Here is a 12283-nt window from a genome sequence, read left to right as displayed (position 1 = left end):
GTCCCTGCTGTGCTCTGCTCCTGAGCACTCTGCCGTCCCTGCTGTGCTCTGCTCCTGAGCACTCTGCTGTCCCTGCTGTGCTCTGCTCCTGAGCTCAGCTATTCCACACATTCCCAGTTCTCACAGTAATAAAACCTTGTTGATTAAACCTTTCCTCCAGATAGAGACAGTGCCTACTTTCTTGTATGTTCATATATTTATATAAATTAATCATGTCCTCTCTCTAAAAACATCAAATTAAATTTATCTTCACTCATAATTAAAACCCTCCATACCCCTTATAATTTCAGAAAGGGTATGATGACCTGATACCCAGCAGCACAGAGTATTTCAGGGGGTATAATGATGTGATTGAGGTTACATAGTAGAAGGACACAGGGCTCTGAGCAGCACAGAGTATTTCAGGGGGTATAATGATGTGATTGAGGTTACATAGTAGAAGGACGCAGGGCTCCGAGCAGCACAGAGTATTTCAGGGGGTACAATGATGTGATTGAGGTTACATAGTAGAAGGACGCAGGGCTCCGAGCAGCACAGAGTATTTCAGGGGGTATAATGATGTGATTGAGGTTACATACTAGGACGACGCAGGGCTCTGAGCAGCACAGAGTATTTCAGGGGGTATAATGATGTGATTGAGGTTACATAGTAGAAGGACGCAGGGCTCACAGCAGCACAGAGTATTTCAGGGGGTATAATGATGTGATTGAGGTTACATAGTAGAAGGACACAGGGCTCTGAGCAGCACAGAGTATTTCAGGGGGTACAATGATGTGATTGAGGTTACATAGTAGAAGGACACAGGGCTCTCAGCAGCACAGAGTATTTCAGGGGGTATAATGATGTGATTGAGGTTACATACTAGGACGACGCAGGGCTCTGAGCAGCACAGAGTATTTCAGGGGGTACAATGATGTGATTGAGGTTACATAGTAGAAGGACGCAGGGCTCTGAGCAGCACAGAGTATTTCAGGGGGTATAATGATGTGATTGAGGTTACATAGTAGAAGGACACAGGGCTCTGAGCAGCACAGAGTATTTCAGGGGGTACAATGATGTGATTGAGGTTACATAGTAGAAGGACACAGGGCTCTCAGCAGCACAGAGTATTTCAGGGGGTATAATGATGTGATTGAGGTTACATACTAGGACGACGCAGGGCTCTGAGCAGCACAGAGTATTTCAGGGGGTACAATGATGTGATTGAGGTTACATAGTAGAAGGACGCAGGGCTCTGAGCAGCACAGAGTATTTCAGGGGGTATAATGATGTGATTGAGGTTACATACTAGGACGACGCAGGGCTCTGAGCAGCACAGAGTATTTCAGGGGGTACAATGATGTGATTGAGGTTACATAGTAGAAGGACGCAGGGCTCCGAGCAGCACAGAGTATTTCAGGGGGTATAATGTGATTGAGGTTACATAGTAGAAGGACGCAGGGCTCCGAGCAGCACAGAGTATTTCAGGGGGTATAATGATGTGATTGAGGTTACATACTAGGACGACGCAGGGCTCTGAGCAGCACAGAGTATTTCAGGGGGTATAATGATGTGATTGAGGTTACATAGTAGAAGGACGCAGGGCTCACAGCAGCACAGAGTATTTCAGGGGGTATAATGATGTGATTGAGGTTACATAGTAGAAGGACACAGGGCTCTCAGCAGCACAGAGTATTTCAGGGGGTATAATGATGTGATTGAGGTTACATACTAGGACGACGCAGGGCTCTGAGCAGCACAGAGTATTTCAGGGGGTACAATGATGTGATTGAGGTTACATAGTAGAAGGACACAGGGCTCTCAGCAGCACAGAGTATTTCAGGGGGTATAATGATGTGATTGAGGTTACATACTAGGACGACGCAGGGCTCTGAGCAGCACAGAGTATTTCAGGGGGTACAATGATGTGATTGAGGTTACATAGTAGAAGGACACAGGGCTCTCAGCAGCACAGAGTATTTCAGGGGATATAATGATGTGATTGAGGTTACATAGTAGAAGGACACAGGGCTCTGAGCAGCACAGAGTATTTCAGGGGGTATAATTATGTGATTGAGGTTACATAGTAGAAGGACGCAGGGCTCTGAGCAGCACAGAGTATTTCAGGGGGTATAATGATGTGATTGAGGTTACATAGTAGAAGGACACAGGGCTCTCAGCAGCAGAGTATCAGTTTCTGTGTTATGACGAGAATATTGAGAGTGAGAATTGCAGTTTTTGTGTTACCAGAAAATGATGAATCACAACATTTCACATGGAAAGTGGTGGCGATAGGCAGCGTGTGAAAGGTGCCCCTCGCTATGATACCTGTAATTTTGGGATACAATGTTTTTACGGAATCACTTTTGTTGGCTTATTTATACAAGTATGAGAGGATCCGGACGCTGCGACACGTGTGCAGACATAATGTATAAAGCAATGGTAGAGCAGGGAGCAATAGGCTCCTTGTCCTGCCATTCATATGGGAGCCATAGGGGGTCCATACGCACCTTCCCCCATGTTGGGGGATTTGCCTTAAAAAAAGATAAATGATTTAAGATAATCCCCAGCACGCTGGGGGTTGTAGTATAGATACCTGTTCCATGCCCCCCGGAGTGTTGTACAACCACAAGACACAACATAAAATGTACCAATTTATTATTATACAGTAGAAATACAAATCAGTGCGATTAGCATGGAAGAGAAAACAAAAAGTGGAATAATCCCCACCCCCACCCCAAACACGTAGAAAATCCCAGGCCGCCACCTCATAGGATGGACACATTCACAATGTGCGGGTACAGGCACTCCTTCCCCCTGCGTTACATTGTATCAGAATAATCCTCTAGCGATTGGCACAGGCGGACGTAATACTGGCTATAATACTCGTATAATGGCACGCGGCGCCCCCTCCCCTCCTATACATTTAGTGTTCTGTGCTGGGGGCGCGATGTAAGGACGAGGGGGCAGAATATTATCCAAACCTTATGCAGCCCCATGACAACCCATCACCCAGACTGACTCCAGACTCCACAATCCTCTGACTCCAGACTGATAAATTGTAACACAGTATCAAGGCAGGTAAAAAGCTTTGTGCTGTTGATGTATTTATCACATGAAGGATTGTGGGATGGATACAACTAACAAACCCTCAGCTGCGACATGCACTGCTGCGACATGTGCGGATCGTCTTCATTCCCTGACTGCAAGCAGAGAGAGACCTGGAGATCACGGCACTAGGAGAAAACAGCAAAAGGGCACAATCTACTTTTCACTGCAGAATTTTGATTCTATTTTCGTAGACAATTGTAACAAACCCTCAGCTGTGACATCATTTCACTCCAAAAAGATTTCAAATCACTGACAAAGCAAAAATCTTGATTTTCATAAGAATATCTAATCTTCTCAGCTGGATACATTTCACCCCCCCCCCCCTCCCCAAACGAATGATCCTATTGGCTGAATTCTCACCTCCTTATAACAACCCGGCTGCTTCTGTGTGTTCTGCATTAGTCACTAGAGTCAGAATCTACTCTGGAAACAACCCAAGTTCTCACACACTGCACAAACTATACTATGTATACTAATCCTGTATTATACTCCAGTCACATCCAAAGCTGCACTAAGAATTCTATTGGCTTCACCCTGTAGAAGCTCATGTCTCCCTGGTGCTGTAGCGGTGGACAGTGTATAGGATAGCAACATCTCCCACAATGCACTGCAGCCGGGTCCCTGGACATGTGACCAAGATATAGCAGGATCTGCAAACCACCACATCATGTGACTGCTGCACGAGATTTCATTGGTCCAAAAACCTCATAGAAAATCTGCTGCAGAATTGTGAACGCAGCTTTAAATGTGACTTGAGTATTGGGGGTATGAGCAGAGTCACCGAAAACGAGCCTCCGGGGGGACGGACGTCTCTCCGCACATGAAAAAAACTTTATTCGTTGCAAAACTTTGTGGCTTTTGAAACAAATTGCACCAAAAGGAAATTTGGCAACAGAGAACAAACCAAAACACTCTGACTACATCATGAAGCAGGGGGCAGGAGTGGTCCTCAGCTATATGTGGTAGTCTATAGATGGTGGGGGTTGTAGTACTCGCCCTGCTGTGTCATAGGGGTCAGTATACTCCTAGTACCTCTCCGCCATCCGTCCAGCGCCTGCCTGAGCTGTGCTTTCTGTCGCACGCTGCCAGCTGATATATTGTGTCATATGTGAAATGTTTACTTTCTTACAATATGCAAAAAAAAAAAAAAAAACACTTTGTTCTCTTGTGGCAAAAAGAAAATAAAGAAGAGAAAGTAAATCCCCAGCGTTATATATGAAGGAGATGAAACTTTGCTGCTCTCCCCCCCGGTCACCACGTGGTAGGGTCCGGCGGTCTCGCTGCTTAGTCTTTATAGCACTGAATGAATTAAATACTAAAATGTTGCATTAGAAAAAAAAAAAAAACCTGAAATAATGAATCAGAGAGAGAGAGTTGGGTTTGGAGCAGAAGTGTCGCTCAGCCCTTGGCAGGTGGCGTCAGCCTCGGGGGCGCGGTCACAGTAGACAGCATCGTTGTTTGAAGCTCTTCTTGCTTTTGCCGCTTTTCTTCCCGTTCTTGTCCTTGTTCTCGGACATTTTCTTGGCCCGGATTTCTCGCATGAGGTCAAAAAACACCTGGAAACAGGAGAAAAAAAAAAAAATTAAAAATGCAACAAGTTCAAGATAAGCTGGGGAGGAGTCACAAACAATTAGCTCCTCCCCTGAGGATCTGCCTGATCCAGCCAGGCTGATGGAGGAAGTGCTTCCTCACAGACCGGGCTCTACAGGGGACAGGTAGTGACCTCTCACCTTGTCTACGTTGGCTCTAGTTTTGGCGGAGGTCTCCACATACTGCACACCCCATTCTTCAGCCTTGCTCCGGGCTATGTCCACAGGGACCTGCCTCCTGTCCTCCAGGTCAGACTTGTTCCCCACTAGAAGAAGAGGAATCTTGTCTTCTTCTGCCTTCACACGCAGGATCTGCTCCCTGTAGGGGGCGACAGCATCAGGACAGTGATGAATGTACACATTTACGGGGTCTGCGGACCCAAGTCGCCCCCCTCATTACAGAACTGGACAAACTCATTACAGGTCTGAATCGTTACTTATGGACATTAAATGGGTTGTCCAGGATCTTAAGAAAAACCTCTTCCATTATAAGGACTCCTGTGGGAGGCCATGGGCTGAGGTCTGAGGTCCATCACGCATACACAGCATATCCACACTAACACCCCTATCACTAATGACCCATTAACCCATTGTTTTCCACCAGTCACGACTAGTCCCATTTTATTAAAGGGGTATTCCAGGAATGAGCATAATTCATATTCAAATAAGTCAATAAAATATAAGCTAATATGTAATGAGTTGTTATTTGAAATGTTGCTCCCCTTAGCAGAAAATGCTCCTCACATAAACAGTAATGGAGAATTAAACCGCTACCGGCCTTCTAATCAATCCAGCGATTCCCTCCATGTGGAGCTGACACAGCAGAGAAGATGCCGCTGGTCACATGTCCTGCAGCTGCCTGGGCAGGTCATGTGATCACCACTACGTTTGGCTGTAATCGGTTGGTTGCGATGCATCCAGTATGGCCGGTGTGGGGTGAGATGTCATGTGATGTGCAGTGACGTCAGTTTCAGATCATTACTATGGTAACAGGACAGTCTGTTACATCATCACTGGGGGCAGAGCATTAGAGGGAGGAGGAGTTACTGAGAACTGAGAGATCATGGGACTTGTAGTTTCCAGTGGATGCCCTCTTGTTGATAACTCCGCCTACTTTAGAAAACATTTTGTGAATCATAAACTCAAACTATTTAAGCTCCATTTTGTGACTAATGACACTGAGTTTTGTTTGATTCATTTATTTATAGCATAGTGGGTTTTATATCAGATGTTCACCCGTTTAATGTATCACAATCTTACAGAGGAGGCTGCGCCCGGCTCTACAGGCTGCAGCACGCTCCAGGTCACTGTACTGCTGCTCCAGGTCCCTCACTCCTGTCTGTTCTTGTCTCTAGAAACAAAAACTAAATTCCAATAAGGCCAAAAAATCATCAGCGCTGAAAATTCTGGGGAAGTGACAGATCACAGGCAAAAACCTCACCAAACTTAACCCTCACATGCCCGAGTGCACTGCCACAAACCTGGACTATAATGTAGTATACACATCATAGGGTCACACTGTAGACTCAATGTAACATAACAGACTGTACAGTCTCAAGGTCAGTACAGGATAAGTAATGTCATGTATGTACACAGTGACTGCAACAGCAGAATAGCGAGTGCAGCTCTGGAGTATAATACAGGATGTAACTCAGGATCAGTACAGGATAAGTAATGTCATGTATGTACACAGTGACTGCAACAGCAGCAGAATAGTGAGTGCAGCTCTGGAGTATAATACAGGATGTAACTCAGGATCAGTACAGGATAAGTAATGTCATGTATGTACACAGTGACTGCACCAGCAGCAGAATAGTGAGTGCAGCTCTGGAGTATAATACAGGATGTAACTCAGGATCAGTACATGATAAGTAATGTCATGTATGTACACAATGACTCCTCCAGCAGAATAGTGAGTGCAGCTCTGGTGTATAATACAGGATGTAACTCAGGATCAGTACAGGATAAGTAATGTCATCTATGTACACAATAACTGCACCAGCAGCAGAATAGTGAGTGCAGCTCTGGAGTATAATACAGGATGTAACTCAGGGTCAGTACAGGATAAGTAATGTCATGTATGTACACAGTGACTGCACCAGCAGCAGAATAGTGAGTGCAGCTCTGGAGTATAATACAGGATGTAACTCAGGATCAGTACAGGATAAGTAATGTCATGTATGTACACAGTGACTGCACCAGCAGCAGAATAGTGAGTGCAGTTATATGACAGGTGAATGTATAGAGGATTGCAGTCACTCTTAGTCTGTTCTGACCTGAACTCGCTTGTGGCCGTGAAGGATTCTTGTTCTGTGATGGAGAACACCAGCAGGAAGCCTTCTCCGCTGCGGAAGTAGTTGTCTCTGATGGCTGCGTAGTCCTCCTGGCCGGCGGTGTCCAGGATGTCTATCTGCACCTCCTCCCCGTCCAGCACCACTTTCTTCCTGTAGCTGTCGGCCTTCGTTGGCTCATAATCCTCCACAAACTGGGGAGACACGTGAGAAGCAGAGAGACCAGTGAGCAGGAATAATGGGGCGCAGCGAGTGTGCGGAGAGGGGAGACTGTCAGCAAACTGGGAGCAGCGAGTGTGCGGAGAGGGGAGACTGTCAGCAAACGGGGAGCAGCGAGTGTGCGGAGAGGGGAGACTGTCAGCAAACGAGGAGCAGCGAGTGTGCGGAGAGGGGAGACTGTCAGCAAACGGGGAGCAGCGAGTGTGCGGAGAGGGGAGACTGTCAGCAAACGGGGAGCAGCAAGTGTGCGGAGAGGGGAGACTGTCAGCAAACGAGGAGCAGCGAGTGTGCGGAGAGGGGAGACTGTCAGCAAATGGGGAGCAGCGAGTGTGCGGAGAGGGGAGACTGTCAGCAAACGGGGAGCAGCGAGTGTGCGGAGAGGGGAGACTGTCAGCAAACGGGGAGCAGCGAGTGTGCGGAGAGGGGAGACTGTCAGCAAACGGGGAGCAGCAAGTGTGCGGAGAGGGGAGACTGTCAGCAAACGAGGAGCAGCGAGTGTGCGGAGAGGGGAGACTGTCAGCAAATGGGGAGCAGCGAGTGTGCGGAGAGGGGAGACTGTCAGCAAACGGGGAGCAGCGAGAGTGCGGAGAGGGGAGACTGTCAGCAAACGGGGAGCAGCGAGTGTGCGGAGAGGGGAGACTGTCAGCAAACGGGGAGGGGGGAGTAACTATTACACAACAGTGTAACATCCCACCATCTCACTGCATCCCACCCAGAGCCTGGCCCATCACTCACCTCATCATACATGAACTGTAGGGTGAGCGCAGACTTGCCCACGCCTCCGCTGCCCACCATGATGACTTTGTGTAGCACCAGGGAACTCTGGGTCTTGTTCTTGTTGGTGGCCATCTTGGATGGTTCTGGCGGCTGCAGTCATGCACCAACTACTGCAAGACACAAAGAGACAAGTGCTCAACCACAAGACAGCGTCTACTACCAGGCACCGGCTTCATCAACTACTTGTACAGTGCTGTAGGGAGCGGCTGCACCATATTACACAGATACTGCAGTTCTAGGGTGTAGCTGTACATAGCGCAGGCATCACAAGATTTCACTGCACTCTTTCTGCCTCACACAACTCTCAGGAGACAACACTTGCTGCAGAGAGCACAGAGCACAGCAGTGTGAGGTCTGATTACACATCTCTCCAGGGACAATACATAACACTGGCTGCAGAGCGCACAGATCACAGCAGTGTGAGGTCTGATTACACATCTCTCCAGGGACAATACATAACACTGGCTGCAGAGCGCACAGATCACAGCAGTGTGAGGTCTGATTACACATCTCTCCAGGGACAATACATAACACTGGCTGCAGAGAGCACAGCAGTGTGAGGTCTGATTACACATCTACCCAGAGACAATACATAACACTGGCTGCAGAGAGCACAGAGCACAGCAGTGTGAGGACTGATTACACATCTCTCCAGGGACAATACATAACACTGGCTGCAGAGAGCACAGAGCACAGCAGTGTGAGGACTGATTACACATCTACCCAGAGACAATACATAACACTGGCTGCAGAGAGCACAGAGCACAGCAGTGTGAGGACTGATTACACATCTCTCCAGAGACAATACATAACACTGGCTGCAGAGAGCACAGCAGTGTGAGGTCTGATTACACATCTACCCAGAGACAATACATAACACTGGCTGCAGAGAGCACAGAGCACAGCAGTGTGAGGACTGATTACACATCTCTCCAGGGACAATACATAACACTGGCTGCAGAGAGCACAGAGCACAGCAGTGTGAGGACTGATTACACATCTACCCAGAGACAATACATAACACTGGCTGCAGAGAGCACAGAGCACAGCAGTGTGAGGACTGATTACACATCTCCCAGAGACAATACATAACACTGGCTGCAGAGAGCACAGCAGTGTGAGGTCTGATTACACATCTACCCAGAGACAATACATAACACTGGCTGCAGAGAGCACAGAGCACAGCAGTGTGAGGACTGATTACACATCTCTCCAGGGACAATACATAACACTGGCTGCAGAGAGCACAGAGCACAGCAGTGTGAGGACTGATTACACATCTACCCAGAGACAATACATAACACTGGCTGCAGAGAGCACAGCAGTGTGAGGTCTGATTACACATCTACCCAGAGACAATACATAACACTGGCTGCAGAGAGCACAGAGCACAGCAGTGTGAGGACTGATTACACATCTACCCAGAGACAATACATAACACTGGCTGCAGAGAGCACAGAGCACAGCAGTGTGAGGTCTGATTACACATCTCTCCAGTGACAATACATAAAACTGGCTGCAGAGAGCACAGAGCACAGCAGTGTGAGGTATGATTACACATCTCTCCAGGGATAATACATAACACTGGCTGCAGAGAGCACAGAGCACAGCAGTGTGAGGTCCGATTACACATTTCTCCAGGGACAATACATAACACTGGCTGCAGAGAGCACAAAGCACAGCAGTGTGAGGTCTGATTACACATCTCTCCAGGGACAATACATAACACTGGCTGCAGAGAGCACAGAGCACAGCAGTGTGAGGTCTGAGTACACATCTCTCCAGGGGCAATACATAACACTGGCTGCAGAGAGCACAGGGCACAGCAGTGTGAGGTCTGATTACACATCTCTCCAGGGACAATACATAACACTGGCTGCAGAGAGCACAGAGCACAGCAGTGTGAGGTCTGATTACACATTTCTCCAGGGACAATACATAACACTGGCTGCAGAGAGCACAAAGCACAGCAGTGTGAGGACACACCCCACCAAGTGCACATGGAGAAACTACAATCCAGGAAATTGAATCCATATATCACAGTCCTGCTGCTACTAACGACTCACACAAAGTCTGATTACATATTTCTCTAGGTACCATACCTAACACTGGCTGCAGAGAGCACAGAGCACAGCAGTGTGAGGTCTTAGTACACAATTCTCCGGGGCTGGCTGATCCCTTTAAGTTGTCCACTTTATAGTAACGTGTAAGGTCACTAGTAGTAATGTTGGAGCCTGGTGTCCCCTTCCTATCTCCTGTGGCAATGTTACACCTTGCTCTATAGTACCGATACTTCAGCACTATGGGGTCTGTTCCCTGCGGGGCCCCTCGCCGCTCCTCTCCACCCCCCACAGCCGTTACTGGAGCAGATAATTTTGTTTAATCCTGTTGTAGACAGCGGTAAATCCCAATATCTGAAGTGTGAGGCCCAATTCCTGCAAAATCTGCACAGAACTTTCCATGTTTACCCCGCGGCCGGGCCTGGACCCGGGTCTGTGCGGCGCCGCAGACTATTACAGGGATCGCTGCTCACTCATCACAGTTTATCTTCCTATTAACATCCCAGGAGGATTTTCCACCCGCAGAAGTCACATGTGGGGAAATAAGTCATCCATCACCGAGCGAGAGCCGAGGCCACACAGGAATATATTATATATTATGTATGAATACACATCCCAAAGGCTACAAGTGTTCTTGGCCTTGCTTTACACTGCAGCGCTGATTAATATACACATTACAAACCTCTAATAATCCACCCACTCCCACATCATATGTAAGTGATATCCGCTCCTGTTATATCACTGCTGGAGTGTAATAAGATGTGATGATATCAGCTCCTCCTCTTATATCACTGCTGGAGTGTAATAAGATGTGATGATATCAGCTCCTCCTCTTATATCACTGCTGGACTGTAATAAGATGTGATGATATCAGCTCCTCCTCTTATATCACTGCTGGACTGTAATAAGATGTGATGATATCAGCTCCTCCTCTTATATCACTGCTGGAGTGTAATAAGATGTGATAGCAGCTCCTCCTCTTATATCACTGCTGGAGTGTAATAAGATGTGATGATATCAGCTCCTCCTCTTATATCACTGCTGGAGTGTAATAAGATGTGATGATATCAGCTCCTCCTCTTATATCACTGCTGGAGTGTAATAAGATGTGATGATATCAGCTCCTTCTCTTATATCACTGCTGGAGTGTAATAAGATGTGATGATATCAGCTCCTCCTCTTATATCACTGCTGGAGTGTAATAAGATGTGATGATATCAGCTCCTCCTCTTATATCACTGCTGGGACTGTAATAAGATGTGATGATATCAGCTCCTCCTCTTATATCACTGCTGGACTGTAATAAGATGTGATGATATCGGCTCCTCCTCTTATATCACTGCTGGAGTGTAATAAGATGTGATAATATCGGCTCCTCTTATATCACTGCTGGAGTGTAATAAGATGTGATGATATCAGCTCCTCCTCTTATATCACTGCTGGAGTGTAATAAGATGTGATGATATCAGGCTCCTCCTCTTATATCACTGCTGGACTGTAATAAGATGTGATGATATCAGCTCCTCTCTTATATCACTGCTGGAGTGTAATAAGATGTGATGATATCAGCTCCTCCTCTTATATCACTGCTGGAGTGTAATAAGATGTGATGATATCAGCTCCTCCTCTTATATCACTGCTGGAGTGTAATAAGATGTGATGATATCAGCTCCTCCTCTTATATCACTGCTGGAGTGTAATAAGATGTGATGATATCAGCTCCTCCTCTTATATCACTGCTGGAGTGTAATAAGATGTGATGATATCAGCTCCTCCTCTTATATCACTGCTGGAGTGTAATAAGATGTGATGATATCAGCTCCTCCTCTTATATCACTGCTGGAGTGTAATAAGATGTGATGATATCAGCTCCTCCTCTTATATCACTGCTGGAGTGTAATAAGATGTGATGATATCAGCTCCTCCTCTTATATCACTGCTGGAGTGTAATAAGATCGAAATCAGCTCCTCTCTTATATCACTGCTGGACTGTAATAAAGATGTGATGATATCAGCTCCTCCTCCTTATATCACTGCTGGAGTGTAAATATATCACAAGTGAGTGAATCAGCTCCTCCTCTTATATCACTGCTGGAGTGTAATAAGATGTGATGATATCAGCTCCTCCTCTTATATCACTGCTGGAGTGTAATAAGATGTGATGATATCAGCTCCTCCTCTATATCACTGCTGGACTGTAATAAGATGTGATGAGATCAGCTCCTCCCTCTTAATAATCACTGCTGGAGGTGTAATA

At 46.8% G+C, this 12283-nt stretch overlaps 1 protein-coding gene across 2 annotated transcripts in view; it reads right to left on the bottom strand.

Moving 5' to 3' along the window:
* Positions 1-2620: 2620 nt before the first annotated feature.
* RALB (RAS like proto-oncogene B) overlaps positions 2621-12283 on the bottom strand; it is a 20979-nt gene continuing 11316 nt past the window's right edge. The window contains exons 2-5 of one of the 2 annotated variants that reach the window (XM_072122049.1): positions 7925-8076; positions 6956-7164; positions 4821-4998; positions 2621-4646 (exon numbers count right to left, since the gene is read on the bottom strand). In XM_072122049.1, the coding sequence (XP_071978150.1) occupies positions 4527-4646; positions 4821-4998; positions 6956-7164; positions 7925-8038 (621 nt within the window). In that variant the 5' untranslated portion in view covers positions 8039-8076 and the 3' untranslated portion in view covers positions 2621-4526. The remainder of the gene's footprint in view (positions 4647-4820; positions 4999-6955; positions 7165-7924; positions 8077-12283) is intronic. The other variant, XM_072122050.1, reaches the window with a different exon arrangement.

This window comes from Engystomops pustulosus, chromosome 8 (genome assembly GCF_040894005.1).
Source record: "Engystomops pustulosus chromosome 8, aEngPut4.maternal, whole genome shotgun sequence".
Lineage (NCBI taxonomy): Eukaryota > Metazoa > Chordata > Amphibia > Anura > Leptodactylidae > Engystomops > Engystomops pustulosus.
Note: the sequence above shows the minus strand (reverse complement) of the source record. Positions and strands in the feature narration are given on the sequence as shown.